At 48.6% G+C, this 22,448-nt stretch overlaps 1 protein-coding gene across 1 annotated transcript; it reads left to right on the top strand.

The window, feature by feature from the left end:
• The first annotated feature begins 383 nt into the window (after nucleotides 1-383).
• On the top strand, nucleotides 384-21,442 carry LOC144119679 (uncharacterized). Its single transcript, XM_077652246.1, has 15 exons — nucleotides 384-441; nucleotides 1,071-1,195; nucleotides 2,721-2,870; nucleotides 4,315-4,803; nucleotides 5,087-5,863; nucleotides 6,917-7,316; nucleotides 8,794-8,839; nucleotides 9,318-9,437; nucleotides 11,137-11,253; nucleotides 13,622-13,702; nucleotides 14,533-14,613; nucleotides 14,811-14,988; nucleotides 16,978-17,145; nucleotides 18,985-19,119; nucleotides 20,701-21,442. The coding sequence occupies exons 1-15, from the start codon at nucleotides 384-386 to the stop codon at nucleotides 20,857-20,859; spliced, it is 3,084 nt and encodes a 1,027-aa protein (XP_077508372.1). The 3' UTR covers nucleotides 20,860-21,442.
• The last annotated feature ends 1,006 nt before the right edge of the window (nucleotides 21,443-22,448 follow it).

The following is a 22,448-nucleotide window of genomic DNA, read 5'->3' as shown; positions in this document are numbered from 1 at the left end:
TAATTTCTCACGTCGCCTCCTAGCGTTATAGAATTAAAAAAAATCTGAAACCAAAGAAATGGCATTATAGATGAAAGCAAGATGGCGCAGCTTGCCCAGGAGCGCCGAATTGAATTTTTTACGCCTTTTTCAATGCATGGGTCATATATTACCCATGGCCTACAGCGCGGTAAAGAAAGCCTGAATATCCCCTTGCACGTGTCGCGTGGTTGCAGACACAGGCAGACAGAGAAGTAGAAGACAAGGAGATCGCGCGCCTTTCGCCTTGTGGTCTTCGGAACAGCGAAGCTGTGCACTGAACCGCCCTTCCTCGGAGCTCCTTTTCCACAAGACTTCCCGACGCTTTACACGTGCTGTCGACAGCAGAAGGCCCAGACGGAGAAATGGCTTCTGGCGGCCAACCGCCGACACTTCCGCCAAGCAGTGAGCGATACATTCCAGGTACGGCGGCGTAGTCGTGGCGCGGTTGTCCGATCCGTTCCAGTGTCTTTACATTGTGAACCAGGGACACTTCTAGGCCACTAACTTGGAAACAGTGCACAGAGAAGTCTATTCTCCACGCTTTTTGGCAGCGATAACTCTCTCAGGGGGAATTTCCTGGTTCAGGGCATAGAATAGTTAAAAGCCTTTTTTAAGTGGATTGTATGCTGATAAAGGAGGAGGTCTCAGAATCCACGACTGCATTGTGGCTTCCTCGCTTTATTATTTTGGAAATTTATTCATTGACTGTTTCCCATTGCTCTGGTCAGTACGGCAGGGAGGATGGCCATTAGGAAGGCGACCAAGCTGTACAGGCGAGGCTGGGCCAAGTTCCCCATGCGCAACCAATGTACACATATCATTGCTACAGCTCTGCCTCCTGGAAAGGTGAAGAGTCTTGGATGCTTTTCTTTTCCTCAGATTATATTCGGCCATCTAACTAATTTCAAACGCCGAATATCAACTGCGGAAGCTACATGGCGGCGATGTAAGCGGAATACACTTTTTCTGAGACAGAAGGCGCCCGAAGCTGTTGAGCGATCTGGACAGGATGACCTCTCGTTGACCATCTGGGCTTTGTCTGTGCACAGGCGACGCGACCAAGAAGAGCTCGACGACCCAGGAAGCGGAGATGCAGCGAAAGGAGCGAAGCTTCCAAGAGTGCATCGAGTTCCTCATGCCGGTCTACCTGCTGCCTTTCCTATTCGGAAACAAGGTAGGGTGCCGGGGTGAGGGAAGGTGGTGTCGTTAAGTTTGTGTATATGATGTCCATCTTTTCGGACAAAAATTTTGAACATTGAAATATTATAACCAACTGTTATGGAAATACTGATGGTAATGGTCCATTGTTCTATGTATCAAAATCTTTCTTTTAAAGCCTTTTTTTCGATCGCATCAAACAGTTAAAACTGCCATAGAAAACGAATGGGGAACGCTTTTGATTACAGCAAAAACGTGAATAGAAAACAAAATACAAGACTGCCGTCGGGTGATCTTCGGATGTATTGTTATGGAGAAATCTCACATTATATGAAAAAAATTAACGTTCATAAATGGTTTCCTGCTCAAAAATGCTTTTGTTCACTATTGCTGGGTATGTGAGGTTTATAGAAACCGAGTTTGTGCAATTGACGCTTGTAGTTTAGGAGGTACTAAAGAAAAGAGGGGTGAACTACGCGATGACCGGCGATGAGCTTACATTCATAATTTTCTTCAGCAGACTAAATGTGAGAGTCTTGAAAGAGGAGCGAAGATAAAAGAAACATGACGGAGCGGCTCAGTGGTCAGAGCGCTCGGCTACTGATCCGGAGTTCCCGGGTTCGAACCCGACCGCGGCGGCTGCGTTTCGATGGAGGTGAAACGCTAAGGCACCCGTGTGCTGTGCGATGTCAGTGCACGTTAAAGATCCCCAGGTGGTCGAAATTATTCCGGAGCCCTCCACTGCGGCACCTCTTTCTTCTTTCACTCACTCCGTTATAGCTTCCCTTACGGCGGGGTTCAGGTGTCCGCATATATGTGAGACAGATACTGCGCCATTTACTTTCCCCAAAAACCAATTTTAAACTTTTTTGAATGCAAAAGAAAAATGAAAAAGCAGCCACTGTTTATTCACCCGCTGTGGTGGCTCAGTGGTAAGGGCGCTCGGCTACTGATCCGGAACTGCCGGGTTCGAACCCGACCGCGACGGCCGCGCTTCGATGGAGGCGAAACACAAAAGGCGCCCGTGTGCTGTGCGATGTCAGTGCACGTTAAAGATCCACAGGTGATCGAAATTATTCTGGTTCCCACCACTGCGGCACCTCTTTCTTCCTTTCTTTAACTCCCTCCTTTATTATTTCCCTTACGGCGTGGTTCTAGTGTCCACCGATATGCGAGACAGATACTGCGCCATTTCGCTTCCTAAAAAAAAAACGATTTTCAAAAAAATTTTTACTGTCACGGTTTTTCGGTAGTAACCCACATTACTATCTTGTCATCTCTGGATAAGCTTAGTTATGATCTTTTCCTCTGGCCCTTCATCAGTCGCCACACTTGGAAATACTAAAAGGGAGCTGTACATCACTTATTCCTGGGTGTGCGAAACGGACACCTGGAAAATGTACTGCAATGCAATGTACTGTAGTAAAGAGTGCCTATGTAGTGCCCATGTACTGGATCCTCACGAACAGTTCCCACGGCCGAGCAGCATTGAGAAGTCGAGCAGATTCCGGCAAGATGAGCGGGTATTTGGTGACGTGCAGGAGGGTGCCTGCATCTACTGCGTCCTCCTGACAGTGGCGGGTCTCATGGGTCGCCTGTTGCCGTCGCCCGTGGCTGCCATGCTGCCCTTCGTCATCCTGCCGCTGGCCGAAGTCTGCAGCGTGGACCAGCTGGCCGCAGATTTCTTGGGCGTCAGTATGAGTGTACCAAACGGGCCATTGCTAAAAGAGGCCACACTGTGTTTTCGCGTTTAATTTCTGGCCCGTTTATAGGTACAAGAGGCGTCCGACAATTACTTTTGTAGGCAGCTTAAAATCTCTAACAGAAGAAACCTATTCACTTCTCACGTTCTCGAAGCTGCGCCGAGGTCGGGCAGGGAAGCTTCTGCAGCAGCTTGTGAGAACAAGCGGTAATGAAGGACGCTGTTTTTTTTTCTGTTTAACACTTCATTACAGCGGTCGTGCCACGGAATATACAGAGCCCAGCCTCATGTAAGCCCTCCCAAAGATGCAGGTTCGATTCCGGGCGTGGAGGCTGTGTTTCGATGAAAGCGAACTACAAAAAAAAAAAAAGCCATGCGCTGTGCGATGTCAGCGCACATTAAATAACCCCAGGCGGTTTAATTTAATGTAAAGCCCATCCACTACGGTGCACCTCAAATCCCATGTGTCGCTTAGGAACGTAAGACGCTTTAATTTGCAATTTACGATTCACGGCTGCTGTGAGTGCTCTGCAGAAACGAAAGTTTGTCGCGACTGATGCAGGCTCAAACAGCGGATCACCTGCCTGTGCGAGCGATTGCGCGGCATATACCAGGAGTTCAAAAATAAGCATTTTTGTTAAAATGATAACTCTTTCGCGACCGCAGCGACAGCATTGGCGAGCGTCATAAAATGTGTGGGATAAGTTGATTACTCCAGTAAATTACTGAAATCTTAATATTTGCCGAGGAACTTCGTCTTTTCAGGCACATTGGACTGGCGCGCGGCGGCCGAAAAGCGCACTTGGCCGCACTCACTACTTATTGTTCGCGCGGTACATCACAACTTGTTGCTCGAACCATAGTTCAGGAGGGAAAGGAGTAAGATGCGTCCGCTCCAAGCAACGTCAGCCAGTGTGCGTGGATCCAAAACTCCGAGCCGAAATCATCGCCCCATAGCGTCAAGGGCAATTGCATATCTCCGCATATAATGTATGACACCGGATGCCCTGATGGCCCACAACAATTCACTAATTGCAACCAACCAGCTAAAGTTATAAGTACCACAGGAATCGACTTATCTCACACGCCTTACGCCGTCCACCGGTGCCGTCGCCATGATCACGACTGTTATCATTTTATCTTAAAAAATTGGCAGTGGCTTAGCTCAGCTATGCCAGGATGTACGTAGCGAAGGCTAAGGCATAGCTTCGTTAGCCTTGGTTAATCTTGATTGCAAGTCCAGGTTAGTCTGATTGTCTGGCTAGTTGTTGTCACGTGGTTCGTCACGCGGTTGGTCACCGGAGCGGTGCGACCACGGCGAGTTCGTGGCCAATGTAGCGAAATCCTACACCCTGTACAGTTGATTGATGTGCGCCACCGCCCAGCGGAACCAAACGAAGCAAGTAAATTTTCTTCCGAAAATATGTGCGCAGCCCTGCGTCCTGTCGGCTTCCCTGCTGTTCGCCCTTGCCATTATCGGCGACGAGACGACCATTTTCTTCCGCCTGTGCCTGTACGCGCTGAAGCAGTACGCCCTGCGAATGCAGCCGCTCTTCGTCGGCATGCATTCGATCGTGCTCGGACTCAGCTTAATCCTGCCCAGCACGCTGGTCGTAATCTTCAGCACCGTGTTCATCGACCGCTTCGTCACCACTGTCAGCAACGAGATCCTGGGCACCGACCAGAGGAACGGAGTGCGCTTACAGACAAGCTCGAACTACTTCGACGGAGGGCGGCGACCACGCTACGGTCGAAAGAGCAGCGTGAGCACTTTCGCTAGGAGGGTCCGGAGCGTGTCCGTCAGCGACTCTGGCACGCTGGCCAGTGAAGCGTCCGGCAGCAGTTTGGTCGCCAGGCCGCATAGGAGGCAACCTTCCTTTTCCACCTTCGAAGGACAGGGTGCACCACGAGGACAGCTTAGGGTAAGTAGCGCAGCTTTGCATACCACAAGTGCTGGATGTGCGTAGAAAGACGCTGCAGTTGAACGCATAGTGAAACATTTCGCACTCGGAATTATTAAAACTTAATTCGGTACTTAAGAGACAGCACGCTCGTAAAGAGATGCCGACCTCGGTGGGTTTTTCGTTGCTCATACTGTAGCATTACGCGCAGTCGGACATGCTGAATTCTGCTTGTATTTATACACTCACTTCGATAAAATAAGAAAGAGTGGTGCGGGCCTGAGTTCAAAAGTCTTTTCCGCAGGCGCAGAGAGGACCTCGAAAGACATCGTTCGCCGGTCTCGGCAGATCTCCGGGCGGAGACGACCGGCCGTGCCACTTACCCGTGAGGCGCATCCGGTCGTTCAGCGCGGAGCCCAAGCAGCCATCTTCCATCCTGAAGCGGAACGTGCCTCCGGCAGCGCCACCTCCGTCGCGTCGAACGCCTACATCGACACCCCCATGTCCACATCCATCGCCATTGGAGTCGCCAGCTCAAGCCATCGCGGGTACAGAGGACCGAAGGGGCACCTTCCCGATGGGATACTTCCTGACGGCATCCGCGCAAGGGACTCCGGAGCAACCCGATGTCCACGACGAGACGCCAGTCTCGACGATGCGCTCAGCCCTGTCTTCCGCCATCACCACTGCGTCTACGCCTGCTGCGGTCACTGCGATTCCGTCGCTTTCCATGACCAGCCCAGAGGCGAGCCAGCTCATCTCGGCGATGCAAACAGCGCCATCTTCGGCCGTCACGTCTTCGTCCACGCCCGCTGCAGTCACTGCGCCTCCGTCCATGTCGATGACCAGCCCGGAGGCCAGCCATAGCGCGGCGGCGGATTCTTCTCCCGCTGCGTTGGCTTCGCGAGTGCCGAGACGTTACAGCGCAGCTGTGACGGCGACATCGCCACTGTTGGCCAAGCGCTCAAGCAGCGCATCGCGCACCAGTTCTTCGAGGAAGTCTCGGGCGCGAGCCAGCTCCAGGCGAAGCACCGACGGCGAGGTCGACTCTTCGGCGAGGATGTGCGAAGACCACGCTGAGGTATCGGAGTGCATGCAGTTGGAGCAAAAATGCGCCTGCCAACTGGGCCTACTGAGAAATGTAATAGGGATCGCATTTGGAAACGTTTCATTTCGTTTTAATTTCGTTTGGCCCTGTGCCAGTGGTCGCTGCTCCCAATAAAGTAGAACGGGCGGCACGACATGCTGGTCCTAGCAGAAAAACGTCCGCAATGCCATTCATTTGCAAAATGTGCCCCAGAGCCGTGCCGCACAGGTGGACCAGCGCCGACTTATGATGCAGCACGACGACATGTTTATCATGCCTAACGAGCTTTATTGACTCCTATCCCGTCTCCGAAGATAAGCTGTCCAGTGGTTGGCCGATAAACAGGCGGATAATGCTCTGTCCGACTGTATGCTGCGGCAGTAGTGTAGCTATAGCAGCGGCGCCGTGGCCAGACCGGCCGTGTCTATGGTTGGTCATCAGCTTCCCTATCTCCGTTTGCTTTCGCCATCATTCAGGGCTGAAAAAAAAAAGAATGTAAAACGAAATGAAATGTTAAATGTTAAGATTACTTCCTACATGGGCCTAAACACGAGGGATATGTGGGTGTAATGTGACGTACGCTGTCTTAAACGTGTCACATATAGTGATTTGATCAGGGACCTGAAAGTGAGTGCTCGCGTGGGACAGAAAGCGATTTTAGTGTGCAAGAAAGGATCACGGTAATTTTAGTTGGCTTGTGTTCAGCAGGACCAAGAGGGCCTAATGCTTCTGGCGTACCAGGCGCTTGATTGCAGTGAAGAATCACACGAACTTGACTGATGATATATGCATGTCGGTGCGTAACTTAGATTCAGATAAGGTAACCGATGGGTATTCAGGGCAACGGACTGGATTCTAAGGAAGGCCAGGGCAGCAGGGAGTGACAGAAAGTCGGGTGGGTTGCCCGGATAAGGTGGTCGCAGCTGCGGCCACCTTATCCGGGCAAATTTCCTAATGGGAGAGGCCTTTGTCCTGTAGTAGGCGTAGTTAGATTGTTGATGATGGTGCTGATGAATGTGCGTAAACGTTAGGTGTCATTTATTTCAGACGTCCCAACAGTTCCAGTCGAACTCGACAAGTGATGTGTATCAGCTCATGCCACTTGTTGGTCGGTCGGGAGCTTCAAAGGAAGAAACAAAGCTCGAAGCACGACGCCCGGGAAAGCCGAAGCAGAAGGGTGTGCCCCATCCAAATCCACAGGCAAAGGTCGACCCTGTGCCGGTGCCAAAATCTGCCCTAAAGTACGATCCGAGGGCGGAGGAAAAGCCGGAAGCCAGCACAGAGCAGGAACCGGAACAAAGGCCGGAGGTGCGCAGCGTCCTCAAGAGACGCAACCCGTCCCTTCAGCCCAGCACCGGCAGCCGCAGCGGCAGCGTGCGCAGCTGGTTTCCGTTTCCGCAGTTCGAGAATGAAGAGTTCAATCTGGATTCTAGGACCACTCCCCGCGGTGAGCTCCCGAAGGTAGCCTCTGAGCTGAACTCGTCTAGCCGAGGGAACTTGACCGCAAGGCGGACTTCTGTGGGCAAGCCCAAGTTGCCTGTGCAAAGGGGTTTCGAGCTTGTACGAGCTGTTACCTTTTTCATAACCAGCAATTATGGACAAAAGAATTTTTTAGCGGGAAACCGTTTATGAGCACAATTTTTTCATATAATGTAAGATTTAACCATAACAATCAATATATCCGCAGATCACCCGACGGCAGTCTTGAAATTATTTTCAATTTACGTTTTTGCTATCGCCTAAAGCGTTCCCCATTGATTTTATAATGCAGTCTTGTACGAGCTGTTACCTTTTTCATAACCAGCAATTCTGGACAAAAGAATTTTTTAGCGGGAAACCGTTTATGAGCACAATTTTTTCATATAATGTAAGATTTAACCATAACAATCAATATATCCGCAGATCACCCGACGGCAGTCTTAAAATTATTTTCAATTTACGTTTTTGCTATCGCCTAAAGCGTTCCCCATTGATTTTATATTGCAGTCTTAACTGTTCGATGCGAGCGATGGCAACAATTTAAAAGAAAGTTTTTGCTACATGTCAGAGTAACGGACCATTACCCTCAATATTTACATAACAGTGTCTTATAATTTTCCAATTTTCAAAAATTTTGCCTGAGAAAGCTGGGCTTGGTCGCTGCTTTTCTCAAGCCTCGTGTGCAATACCTGCCCTGATGCTTTTTAACGTGCCAGATTACGGCAGTGTGTGCTAGACTGGCGCAGCCAACTCGTTTCATTTTTGTCATAGGACAATTGCTGTCTGAAAAAAGAATGAAATACGGATGCGACAGCAGATTTTCAATCAGTAAAAGACCGGCCTTCTGGCTAATGGATCATGCGAACGACTCCCTTCCAGTCAGCCAGTATGAAGTGACACTGGTATTTCCAGATTTCAGTTGTTACATGGTGTTGCAGCTCTATAGATAACTGCACCACTTTCCCGTCTTAACCCATGTCCATTGAACCTATTATTTTTTTTTACGCTCTGGTTTTGTTCCTGCACAAGATGGCATGAGTTTTGCGTGGGAAGTTGTGTTTTGAACAGCGAAACATATACACAAACACAGAAAGTGGCGTTGCGTTTTCAACATTTTGTACCTCAACTGCAGGCAGTCCGGCCGAATCAGAACAGCTGCTGTACTCTCTCCGGCTTTAAAGTGCGCTGACGTCGCACAGAACACGCGCGTTTTAGTATTTTGCCTCCATCGAGATACGGTCGCCGCGGCCGGGATGGAACCAGCGACGTTGGGACCAGCAGCTGAATGCCAAAGGCTCTCCGCCACCGTGGCGGGTTTGTTGAACTATAGGATCCATGTTTGCACCCTGGAAATGAATTTTTAGAAGTCATTTATTTTCTTACAATATAAACCATGCAGGCGCGTGTCATCGAATTGTTAACGTGCAATATCTTAATTGTTGCAGGCTTCACCGGAGCCGAACCACAGACATCATCTCTGCGCGTACGAGCGTAAGTATTTTGTGCTTGATTGGTTGGTTTATATGGGTTTAGCGTCCCAAAGCGACTCAAGCTATGAGAGACGCCGTAGTGAAGGGCTCCGGAAATTTCCACCACCTGGGGTTCTTTAACGTACACTGACATCGCACAGTACACGGGCCTCTAGAATTTCGCCTCCATCGAAATTCGGCCACTGCGGCCGGGATCGAACCCGCGTCTTTCAGGCCGGCAGCCGAGCGCCATAACCACTCAGCCACCGCGGTGGCTGTTTTGTGCTTGAATGACGGTCCCTAAGAAAAGACGTGGAAAGGGCGTAAGTCCTGGCCAGGTCTCTTCTTTGATGCCCCATTTCGCGCTATATTTTGGTCTTGAATTTCGAGTACGTTCACATAACCAGCTTTCATGCCCTCTAGTCAACCTTGTTATGTTGGGTTTATTATCGTCACCTCCGGCTTGCCACGCGTTAACGGGTCCCGTCCAATCTTTGCAGCCTCACGATGGCAGCGCGCCCGGCGTTCATTGCCGGTGCCGCCTACACCGCCATATTCGGGAACGTCGCCAGCTTGAGCACCGTGCCCGCGCGCAACACGGTCCTCGTCACCCTTGGCTGGTAATGGACTATACCACTTGCTTTATATGGATGCGAAAGCGAGAGAAAATATTTTGGAAGAGCTGAAAAGGGTAAAATTCTAGCTCCACTGCTGGTTGGTGGTGGTTGTCGATTAAGTGGAATAAGATCGGTTGTAAACATTGCATAAATCTTGCAGAGCTTTAGTAGCGCGATAGGAAGACACTCCGCATGCCTCCGCGGCGACTGCGTACAAGCACTGTGAGGCCTGTAAACATGACAATGACACTTGATGCCAGCAGCGCAGAAGAAATAGTGCGAACAAAATAATTCTGTCGGTGTCTCACCACAGGAGAAATGCTGCAGGGAATCGGTGCTGCAAAAAAAAAGCAGCAGGAAATATGTGCCCAAATCTGCACTCTAAAGAGAGACTGTTTATGCGTTATTTCTAGTCATAACATTAAAAAATGAAAATACTAAAAAGGGAATAGCAACTGTCCGTTTCATGAAACAAGCCACAAATTTGTGTAGAGTCTCGTCAGAATGCTCCTCTGAACAATTTCAACTCTCAAGCAGCGGCCAGAAAGAAAATTTTTGCCGGCGGTTAAGCTCAAAATATTCTGCGAAAGCGCGCTTTTTTAATGTGGGCACCATCGCCACTTACCTCAAAGCGCGATTAACGTGTCCACTGACCCAGGGAGCAAGTTATGCGCCTTTACTTTCCTGAAAATGATCGAAGTCTGCAACATTCTCTTGCCACATCTTTGACGTTCAGGAAGGCAGTATTGGGATGTGTAAAATAATTCGCAATGGTGCATATCTGTAACATGCGCCGAAGAATGCCGGCGGGCTATTGCTTAAATGCCGCGTTTCTGCAAGAATGTTGTCAACGCCAACGCGTTTAGCTCCATTGCCGTAACACACATATCTGGCACTGTGTACCGCCACGTAGCCCAAAGCCGAATAAGCACTTGCACTCGCCACTGTCTCACGGGCTTCACGTCCACTTGTGGATTTTTCGGGGTAGGAGGCTAATAGTGCGTTTTGCGCATATATGGAAGATGATCAATACGACGACGTGCAATGCTCAGCGCGAACGTCTGGCAGTTTAACACGAAGCGTGATTGGCTGCGGTGGTAGCATGTATAGTGCTCTCCTGCACAGGCCAGCGAAGCTGATCTGTTAGTGCCTCCGCGGGTTCGAAACCCAGTCGCTCAAAATTTATTTAATTTCTGCAGGTATCTGAGTGGCTTCTGACAAATATCGCCTCATTCAGGACTGCTAGTGAAGTAGTGCTTTCGCACCAAAAGAGGCGGCCCCCATACATCAGCGAATCGTTAGGGTGAGAGGAACGGACTGAAATAACTGTAGTTAAGCACGAAAAGACTAAGTATCCCTGCAAGCGAAATACAGACGGCACTACAATATGAATGAACGCGGCATTCATGCATGCATGCCTTAGGTCAGATTAGGCTAGGCCAGGCCATATATAGTGAGAGTAAAGGCCGCGGTTGCTGCCTCAACCCTGGGTAGATCGATGAACCAAGTTGTGAAGGAACAGATGAAGGCAGTCTAAAGAGGACGTTGGGAAGAGCATGTACCGCCAGCCACATTAAAAAAAATCTATCTCTTAAAAAAGTGGTCGGCTATGCACACCGTGTCCATATATGTAAAGCGTATACAGGTGAGATAAACTCGTAAGGATCAACTCGAGAGCCTCATACTTTATCCACGTCCACAGCCGTGACAAAGACTGCCCGGTGAACTGGTGGAGCTGGTTCTTGGTTTCCTTGCCCGTGGCTCTGGTCTGCTGCATCGTGTGCTGGACTTCCATCTACTGCGCCAGCCTCGTCAGCTGGTGAGCGCCTGCTTCAGTTTCGTCCAAAGTCCGGCAAAACTACGGTCCCTCATAGTACCGTGTGTACATGGGCAACTACCCCGCCAGTTATTGGGCACAGTGTCACGTGATACCTAAAGACTGCTACTCCGAGGTAAAACAGGCAGCATTTCGATGTACCGAACCGTTATTAAAACCTGTGGCATCGCATATGCGGGAAAGTGTGGCAAAATTGTTGTATGGCAATGCACACTGTGAGACGCCTACTTAGGAACGAAATAATCTTGCGCACTGTGTTGCATGCGGGACAGTGACTCGCCTCCCAGCCGGCACCTGTCATTGTGGTAACATGTTAACATCTTTCTGCAGCCAGTGAGCACCGTAGGATTAGGTAAGAACATCTGGCTGCTGTCATTTTGGTATATACCAGTCTTCGGGAGGGCTCAGCATTTTAGCCTTCCATTGGTCGCACACATGAGGCATAGGCATTCCGAACACCAGGAGAAATTCAGTTAACGTTTTGAGTTATCGGAGATTAATTCGTTACATCACCACAATCCAAGAAAATCTGGGTCCGCACCACAGGCAGTCCCAGATCGAGCAAGCTTCGCGTTCTTATGGTACCCCACCCTATACTATATAGTATATACCGTTTACCGTTGTACCACTCGTTGTACTGCTTGCGCTGTTTACCTAAGTGCCTTCTCGAGTCGGTCATGCAGAAAACTGCACAATACTAGTCGCCAGCACATGCATTCTTGAGGCCTCAGCGATTATACCAGATGTTTCAGGGAAGACAAAGTAATTTTCAAAAATAGGCTTTTAGGGATAAAAATATTGCTTTTGCGGTGTAGTATTACCAGTGTTCGTGGACACCGGAAAGCCGGTTCATTGTCTTAAGTAAAAAGCTGGTTAACGAACTTCTGATAAGTAACTTTGAAACAATCACAGCTAGGGAACTGGTTGCAATTACTAATGGGATTTGTTTTATATTTTTTTAGTGTTTTTAGAATTTTGAAAATGCGATTATCCTCGACGCTGTGGCGCGACAAAATCTGAAAACATCGTGCCAAAATACATACGCTTTCGAAAAGCATGCAGGCAAAACAACCTTTCCACAGCACGTAACTAGTCAAAAAATCCTAATTTTGTCGGGCCACAGCGCCAAGGGTAATCGCGTTTTCGAAATTCTAAAAACTGATATGCCTATTACTAACGCCCGGCTACAAACCTGTAATTGCAACCCGGCGTCTAATTGTACTGGTTAAAAAGTCAATTATTAAAAATTAGTTAACCAGCTTACTAAAGCCGATTCACCGGGTTTCTGATCTATCTCTACCAACACTGGTAATACTGTGCTGAAAAAAATTGTTAATCAAAAAACCTATTTTTGAGCATTTCTTAGTCTTCACTGAAATACCTAGTGTATACCGTATACACTCGACTAAAGGCCACGGTCTAATATGGGCCGCTCTCCTAAACTTGGAAGCCGATGATTTGGGGACAAAAAAAAAATCTTCAATGAGCAACGGTGTTTCACATAGGCTTACATTTGCTCGCGTGGCACACTCCGCGGGGAGCTGCGATAGGACGATGGTTGCCCGCTGCATGCATCTTCTAGCATCCATTCGCTGTGCGGCTGTGTGCCGATTGAAACAGAATCCAGACGCCTGTGCTATAGGAGTGGATGGCAACTGCCAACCTCGAAGTGACGCCGACAAGATTGCTCAGAAGAGCACCACTTCAGCTCGGCTGCTCGTGGATTTTGAATTCATTGCGTGCGGCGTTAAAAGTTTTTTAAAATCCCAGAAGTTTGGAATCCAGTGAACATAAACGAAGCTTACTTCATTTGCGAGGAATGTAAGGAGCCGCACCCAGCAGTTTCGACAGCGATAGCAACGACGAAACTTAAGCTATAGCACCAGATGGATGGTACATTAAAATAGTTTTCCCGAAATACATTTGCGAAATAGAACCGACAATTGCTGCTTTCTTGCAAAGGTCGCACCACGCCAAAATCGAGGAAAAAAAAAACTGCGCCCCATGGTGGAGTGTAGGTGCATAAATAAGAATTGGCATTCATCATTTATTGCGCTGACCGGATCGACCTTTTTAACGGAATCGAATACACAAAAGCACCCCGCATATCCTAAGAATAAATTGGGAATCGATACCCCACGGCTATAAGTACAGTGCTAAGAATTGGTTCTATCAATGCTTGGTATTTAAAACAAAACCTCGTAGAGCGAGCTTTACAATTGGTTGATCCTTTAAAAACAGCCTAATTGTTCAAGCTTTGCGCGTCAATTTATGCACATATTCTGTATTCAGAATCAATGTGCAAACTTGCTACGTGCGCCACCAACCTTCTCCTTTCCTTTATATCCAGTGATGACGATGTCGACGAGCAAACACACGAAGACATGTCCAAGAGCGCCCGGGTTCGTCACCGCAACATGAAGAGGCACTCGTGAGTTTACTATACTATGACAACTCAAGAGCGAAGCAGCAAATGCTCCTCAAAGGAGCCCCCCCCCCCCCCCCCGCCCCCCCCCCCGCCAATGGCATCGACCGATTCTCATGACGTTATGGTTAATCCCTTCGTACCTGCTAGCGTGGCATCGCAGGGGGCGGCAGATGAAAGGGGATCATCATCATCGTCATCATCTTTATTACCAGCCTGATTAAACCCACTGCAGGGCCATTAAAGGCATCTCCCATGTCTCTCCAGTTTACCCTGTCCTTTGCCAGCTACGGCCACCGTATGCCCGCTAACTTCTTAATCACATCCGCCCACCTAACTTTCTGCCGCCCCCTGCTACACCTGCCTTCTCTTGGAATCCACTCCGTTACCATTAAGGATCGACGGTTATCTTGCCTTCGCATTACATGCCTTGCCCAAGCCCATTTCTTTCTCTCTACTTCGACTATAGATGTCACTAACCCGTGCTTGTTTCCTCACCCACTCTGCCCGCTTCCTATCTCTTAACGTTACACCTATCAATTTTCTTTCCATAGCTCGCTGCGTTGTCCTTAATTTAAGCTGAACCCTTCTCGTTAGCCCCCACGTTTCTGCCCCATTGATGAGTACCTGTAAGATACAGCTGTTGTATACTTTTCTGTTAAAGGATCAACCATGGCTAAATGAAATTAGCCATAGCGTTAGGAAAATAAGTTGACGCTATTGGCTGGAGGGGCTCTTTTCAGGGACATCTGCCTCTTGGTTTTTGAGTTGCATCCGACTTTGGTTCTTTATTACCATGTGCCCAATAAAACTTAAAGCCGAACTGAAATACGCAGTGTCCGCGAGGCCCTGGCGTTCTACTGGCTGATGGGGATCCCTGTCGCTTCCAGTGCTTACAGCGCACAGCATCCTGGATGGTGGGTACATTCAATGAGTCTTGCATCAAACATCTGCCCAGACGAGAAATAGCTTAGTGGGCACCGGTACCAGCGGCCGATGCTAGTATGGTATAAAGATTAAAATGTGGATGCCATGAGGTCTGCAGAGCTGACATGTTTTCCAGGTAAGCGCACCGCTGCGTTAACTAGATGCCTTCGCGTTCGCATGCGCGCAGGCGCCTGGAGGTCCCCCTGTTAAGCCTCGCTGTGCTGGTTCTGAGCGTTGCGCCCGGGTCTCTGAGGCGACGCTGCTGGTCGCATCGTATGCTTAACTGGCAGTCCCTCTGCTCGCGCATGCCGTGGAGCATCATCCTGATGCTGGGCTCCGTCATGGCTCTCTCGAGGACAGTTGAGGTACGTGTCTTGGCTAAAGTAGATCTGGTTACTGCTGACGTATAGTATAAAGGTAGATCCCACTCTTACAACGAGACTGTACAGAATAGGAGGCCGCTTTCGCCAAGAGTGAAGGACTTTTCATTAAAAGTCATTTTACCTCCATTTTTCCAAGTAAAAAAAAAGTTGATATGCATTGCAAATACAGCTCATAAATGCACTTCGGAGAGGTGTTCATAAATAATTCGTATTACTGGCATGAAGGAACAGACAGAGTCTAATGGGACTTGTGTGAGAGTTTAATTCAGGGGTAGGAAACCGGTTAGTTTCGGTTTCAGCCACTTCAGAGCATCTGGTTACAGGAGAACTGTTTAAATAGGAATAATTTCTGCACATGCATGCAAAGCGAGATGCTTTCTTTATGTTTTCACATAGTACATGCACTTAAAACATTGCATCACTGTAATAAATGCCATGTAAAATAAAAAGCGGCGATGGCCTAATTATCTCAATTATCTCTGGCACTGCGAAGCGAAGCTGCTCTGTTTTCGCCGGCGGCTGTTCGAATCCCGCTCGGGAGTGAAGTTTTCTGTGGCGGATACCGTTGCCATGACAACGATATGACGCTCTAACTGGCTTTCCTCCGGCCACTATGAAACTAATTGGCGCTGCAGACATCTTGAGTAGCTGGAAAATTGTACATATATAGGAAGTTTCCAACCCCTGCTTAAAATGGACGTGGCTCTGGTTAAACCTGGAGTGACGCGATAGCTACAACTGACCGAGCTAAACTAGCTCAGCCGAACTGCAAAGTCAGTCTTTCGCCGCTCCGTTCCGCTGGGCGTTCCTTCTATCTTCGTCGCACTTGACATAGCGCATGCGCACAGCTGGTTGTTGTAGCTGTTGCGCGCCGCGCCGCGCCGCCAGCAGCAGCAGCTGCTCCGCACCACGTGATCAACCCACGTGACCAACCACGTGATTAACAGCGCCGCCACGGAGCTACAATATTTTTCTACATAATCTCTTCCCATGACCGCGCTCCTCTACCAGCGATGGATGAGCTGCCGCAGAACATCCCTGCAAAAATTCCTCATTTTGAGAATTCAGCAAGAGTTCCGCTTGAGTTATCACCTCCTCAACGTTCCAGAAATGCTTCCCACGCACTGAGCTTTTCATGCGAGCGAATGGGAAGAAGTCACTTGGTGCGAGGTCAGGAGAATATAGGGATGGGGTAAAATTTCATAGCCTAAGGAGGCCTCGTGTATCACCGTCACCGGTTTTGAGTGAGGCGGTGCATTGTCGTCGAGAACACGGACACATTTCGTGAGCGTGCGGCTACCTTCGTCATGTGCTGTTTTTGTTGTGAACGGTGTTGTGCACTGAGCCTCCGATGTTTCAACAGTTATCCTCCTGCCAGCGAGCACTACAGCCTTCACTTGCGCTGCAATTCGAGGTTCACCATCCAGCGTCGCTCGGCCACTCCATTCTTCGTCGCCCAGGCTTGTATGACGGCATTCAAGACAGTGTCATAAGCTGAGGAATTGTTACGGTACACCGCCACAGGCCCACGGCATGAATCTTCTTGGCATCGCGTCCCTTCAAATACAGAAAGCGTATCACTGCATGTGTTTCAACTTTCCGGATGGATTGTGTCATATTTGTTCTGATGCCCTAGCGATGTTGGGCCGTACTATATAAATCACAATTTATGTTCCGCTAAAACTAGAGACTTGCGCTCAGTATGATACCTATCGTGTACGCCTGTTATAAATTTTTTCTACCGATAATACGAAATTAATAAATTGCCCTCGTATTTCACCTCACTAGCACACAGATATCTGAGCATGAAACACATACTGTTAGGGATCGGGAACCCGTGCAAGTGTGAGTTGGTGGTCTAAAAATAAATTCTTCAGTGAGTGTACCACGTAGGTATACCTTCTAAGATACGTTGCACTAATAAATGCAATGTCCTCGAACTTGCACTCGGCGCGCCTACTGGCGGAGTAGGACTACCGACTAGTGGAGCTTGGCCTGGCCAAGCTGGACGACCAGTTCTGGGCGCAGCGGTCCACCAAGTCCAGCCAGTTCATCCTGGTCAGCGTGGCCGCTGTCCTCTCAGAGTTGCTTGTCGGCGAATCCGTCGCTCGATCCATGGCAACCACGGCGGTTCGTGTGGTAAGCCCGCCACTGCTTTACTCTGCTTTGTGCTCGTCGAAAGGCAGCGTTTATGCCGTGTAACTAAACTCTGCGGCACTAAAAGACTGCAGCATAATCCGCGCTAACGCACTGCGGCTAACCGCTCAACGGCTGGCTTCACAAAACAGCTCCCGCTTTCACGAGGAGGACCGGGCAGCGGTCAATGCTGTCGCTTGTACGAATAGTCCTTGACTATGCAATTGTCTTCGTCACCCATGCTTTTTGTTACGCGAGAGAAAAGAACAATGCGACAAAAGCGCCCTCTGTTTTCTTGCGCTATTGTACCGTGCTGCGACAGGACATGTAAATATTGGAACTGTATCGGAATCTCTGCTGCTTGGGTAGCTGTCGGCAGTGCAGTCGCTCCCTTGCGGCTTGTGTTCCCCATGGGAATAGATGTGTTAACATGGCCTTTTCCACACTATCACTGACACAACGGCGTCTCTTGCAGGTATTGTAAAGGAGATCAAACCGAAGACGCGGCCATTTTTTGGAACACTAAGCGCACATCTAATCGGCCAAATATTGGAATAGGATGGTTTCACCCTGGTACTTCGTAGGACCGGCCTTTGCGAATACATTTCTTGGGATTCTGCTTGGGCTGTGGCAACGAGTTGTCACTTTAATCTGGCATCTCTTCGTCGTATTCGATCTCTTTTCCCTTCTGTGTCTTTACTGTCATGGTCGCTCGCCTATGAACGCTCCACTGCCGCATACACTGTGCTGTGTGTTAGGTCTTATGTGCTGCAAATGATGACTTCATAATGTCTGGTGAAGCGTCGCGCGTGCTTCTCTCATTTGCTTTGCTTTATGATGCTTCATGAGGCTCTCTTCAGGTGCTATTTTTTTAACACATTTAGCCTGGACGTCTTCAATTTTGTATTTCATACAACGAAATAAACAAAAAAAATTATGTTCTGGAGTTAAAGCAAGTGAGGTCAAAACATACGAAATGTGTGAAATTGTCATGGGAGTGATTAAAGGGAGAGCCTTATAGGCGTTGGAGCCCGCGTTGAAAGGCGACAGTGTCAGCCACGACGATAGTCATGCGTTGTCCGCGTAGCATTCTTGAGAACGCAAGTTTTCCGAACCCAGCGAGATCCCTTGTCATCGTTAAGGAAGCTTTAAAGCGATCTGTCGAATTGACCGCGAAATGCTGGTTTTACCATGAAACGCCACCAAACTTCTGTGATTCATTGCTTTTTACGCGTTTCCTTCTATACTTGAAATATGCACATCATACCCAGCAATTCTGGACAAAAGCATTTTTGAGCGGAAACAATTTATGAACGCAATGTTTTCCTATAACGTAAGATTTCACTATAACAAACATATCCGCAGATCACCCGACGGCAGTCATGCATTTTTTTTTTCTATTCACGTTTTTCCTGTCGTCAAAAGCGTTCCCCATTGGTTTTCTATGGCAGTCTTAACTGTTCGATGTGATCGATGGGAACACTTTTAAAGAAAGAATTTGCTGCATACCAAAATAATGGACCATTACCTCCAATATTTTCATAACAGTGCCTTACAATTTTCCAATTTTCAAAATTTTTGCCCTACAAAGCCGGACATGAGTGTGTACTTTGCTAAGCACTCTCAGGTCGAAATATAGACAGCTGGAGGTTCCAACTTCTCCCTAGAAACTTTCTTCCTTTCCCTTCGTTATTTTTCGGCTACTTGTTAAATGTGTGGCACAGAACAAACATTCTCATTTTCCACTGCAACCGCAATACTAGGCACGCAGGAATAAGTGAGTGCAAGCAATCTTTGTGTCCCCGGAACGAAAGAAGCTTCTGTCGCGTTCGAATTACGCAGGCCGTGGTGACAGAGACCCCGGTGTCGTTCTACGTGGTGCCGGTCAGCCTCGCAGCGTCCATCAACGTCATACTGCCTGTGTCCCTGCCACTGATCGTCATGCGAGAGTACGCCCACGCCAACAGTGCCCAGATGGTGAGTGTGCGCCGAGGACAGCACGAGAGAAGTGCTTTCTTTTCCCATAGGTGACAACCGTTGCGCTTCTTTTTCACTGCGACCATTGTGTGTGTGTTCGATTCACGGAAAGAGTATGGTTGGGCGTCATACGCTGTTGATAGCAGAGGTCGAGGCACAAGTTCCCTCTCTTTCTGCCCAAGCCACAGACTGTGCGTGTCTGAGTTACGGGTTACAATTAGCTCAGATTCATGGTTTACGGGGCTTAAGGTTACAAAGTTACTCAAAATGTGAAGGACGCCGTTTGGGGGGACTCCGGAAAGTTTTGACCTCCTGGAGTTCTTTAACGTGCACTGACATCGCACAGCACACTGGTCTCTAGCGTTTCGCCTCAATCGAAATGGGACAGCCGTGGCCAGGATCGAAACCCGAGTCTTTCAGGTCAGCAGCTGAGCACCATAACCGCTGAGCCACTGCGGCGGCGGATTCAGATTAAGTTATACGTAAAGAAAAGGCGAGGTTGTGAAGCGTCACTGTGGGTTATTGACTCCTCAAGCACGCCGCGGTGGAAGGGGATAAGAGAGAGGGGAAAAGAGCAACGCTTTTAAAAAAAATTCACATTGTAAACGCTGACTATCTCTGAATTTCGTGTGTAAGCTTTTATTTTTCACTCATTTTTATTTTTCAAGCGAATTTGTTGCACCCCAAGTCTTAATCGAGAATGTCTAATCAATGGGGTGAGCGGAAAATAAGATGTCCGATTAATCGTTTTCTCGAGCTTTAGAGCGCTCGGATGACTGCCTGCGCACGTTAGAGTCGCTAAGGGGCACGCTTTCATGTTGCGCTGGTTATTCTAGAGGTCTTATAGATCTAATTCGTCACGCGTTCCGAGATACTGTCACTCAGAAATGAGAGCACACTCGGGACCTTTCGAGGATTTATCACACGATGCCTGCCACTTCCGCTGGCTGTCGCACTCGCCCCATTCAGTCTGCATTCATAAGCGTGTTTGACGGTGGCGGTATGGTGTCAAGCGCAGCTGGAAGTTATCCGTCAATATCCGTTTTCTGCGCTCTCGCCCCTCTGCCTATGCGATGAGTGTTAGACTGAGGCGTTATTCCGGCGATTTAACTCGCGAGCGGCTAAGAATTTGGGCGCGTTTTCAGTTGCGCATTTTATTTTTTACTTGACAAGTAAAAGAACTTGGAAAACTTGGAAAAGAACTTGGGGAGGACGGGCGCTGTCAAGTTCTTTCTGTGTCCTCGTCTTAAAAGTGTAGCGCTGGATTACTTTTAAAGTAAAAAAAAATGCATAACCAACTATCCCCGCAACGTGTTATGTTTAGCGAATTTTCAGTTACGCACAGGACGGTGTCCCCGAGACTCGAAACTCGGAGAAGATACCGTTCACAACTATTGTCCTAAGAAAAAGCAAGGCGGATAGCTTCAGTCCCTGGGCCTCAGCCAGTGTAACAGTTAGAGCTCCAGCTAATACTTCGTTCCCCCGAAGATGAGAGCAAGGCACTGTTTTCATTTGCCATATAGCATAATGACAACCACTACCTTTACTAAACCTGACTCTGCCTTGCACCTTGTTCGCCAGGTGGCGTACGGCGTCTTCATCAAGTGCGTCGCCGTGACGGCCATATTCCTCTCCATGAACACCATCGGCCTCGTCGTCTTCCAAGGAGAGCAGCTGCCGAAGCAACCGGCCATGGGAACCTTACACAATACCACAGACATTGACAGCGCAAGACTTTGACCCCCCTTGGCTGTTACCTGCATTGTATATTTCCTTCATATTTTTTTTACCTCATTTCTTGATAGCTTCAGCCTACCGCTTTCACGTTTGAAGATGTGAACTTCGGTGAACTCATTTAGGCGAAAGATAATGTATCGCTAAGTGCAAGTTTGGTTTCTGTTACCGAATGTTCGCAGTCGTTTCAAAGCCTCGTTGCTATAGTGCATAACATATTCTCTTAGTGCGTACCTGCTGCTACAGACTGTTTTGTTGTCCTACAATGTCTGATTATCACATCTGCGCATGGATGCTCGTGCTTTTCGGCGCTCTCTTCGTGTTTGTAAATTGGGAAATATGCCATGCGCAGTTACGAAGAGTGCGACGATTGCAGACCTTCTGCGCTGTTATTCTGAAGCTTTTGCTGACTGTTATGTGGTGTGCACTCTATGGACGGCTAACAGCTAGTGCACAGGACTGTCTTGCCCCCAACGATCACAAGATGGTGGAGTGCATAGCACATGCTACCGGCATGTACTTTTGGGAGCACTCCTTTAATGCAGTGTCTCGACAGATTTTTATTTGCTATGTAAGATGTAGTGTTGCGTATTGTCAGTGTTACGCATGAAGCAAAGCCTCGCAATCAGCTGCGCCAAGATAATTCATGTAGTGACGCCAAGTTGGTGGTGCCATCTGCACCGGCCTCTGTGATGGCTCCTGGCTGCTTTTTCTTCTCTCACTACCGAAGCTGTTGACTTTCCCTCAGAGGGGAATTTCTAGCTTTTCTTGAGGTTACAGTTGTGTTTTCCTTTGGGCACTGCTGCAGGTCACTCGCCGGAGCGCTCGTGTAAGCAACGTGATGCTCAATTCAGTGGCCTAAATTTTGTTCTCAAGAGGAGAGCCTTCGTTGAATTACGATTCATTCGTGAAAGCCGCTCGCATCTGGACGTTCCGAGCACACGTATACACTGTACACCTTTGCAACATCACAGAGGCAGCTGCGCCGTTTTCATAACTGAAATGTAAAACTGACATTAAGAGTAAAATACTAGAGCCGTATCAATAAAAGTGGCTATCGGCCGAGGTTTGGTTTTCTGCGGCAAAACCTGCAGGTAAAGGCACGTGACACCGAGTGGACTAAGATTATAATCGCTGGTTTTTCTCGCAGCGCACAACAAACTTTCTTATATTCTGAGCCGTCATGCCAATACACAACGGCTTTCTTGCCAAGCGTTATGGTGCACCCCGAGACACTAAACACGACTACGCCTACATGGAAGTAAAAAGGGGACTAAGTTCTCCTATAGCGGATCTCCTTTTATAAAAAAGGAGTAAGCTAGAAGACAGCTTACTCCCTTTTTTACTCCTTTTTGTTTAGAGTGGACGGCACTCCAAGCCCGCTTTCCAGATTTGTCTGTGCGCCTCTGACGAAGCACGCAGGACCACGACCACATCGGTCTGCTGTCGCTGCGTTTGCGCTCGAAACTACCGGTCAAGAACGGCGTAGCACAGTGGGGAGTGGAGCAAAGTTCCACAACCTGTTCAGAGCTTACTAGTGCTCTGAATGTGACAGCGCGTGGTGTTCTAAGGCCTCCGACACTGCGTATCGAACA

This window comes from Amblyomma americanum, chromosome 2 (assembly GCF_052857255.1).
Source record: "Amblyomma americanum isolate KBUSLIRL-KWMA chromosome 2, ASM5285725v1, whole genome shotgun sequence".
In the NCBI taxonomy this organism is placed as follows: domain Eukaryota; kingdom Metazoa; phylum Arthropoda; class Arachnida; order Ixodida; family Ixodidae; genus Amblyomma; species Amblyomma americanum.
This window is presented reverse-complemented; position numbering and strand designations above follow the sequence as displayed.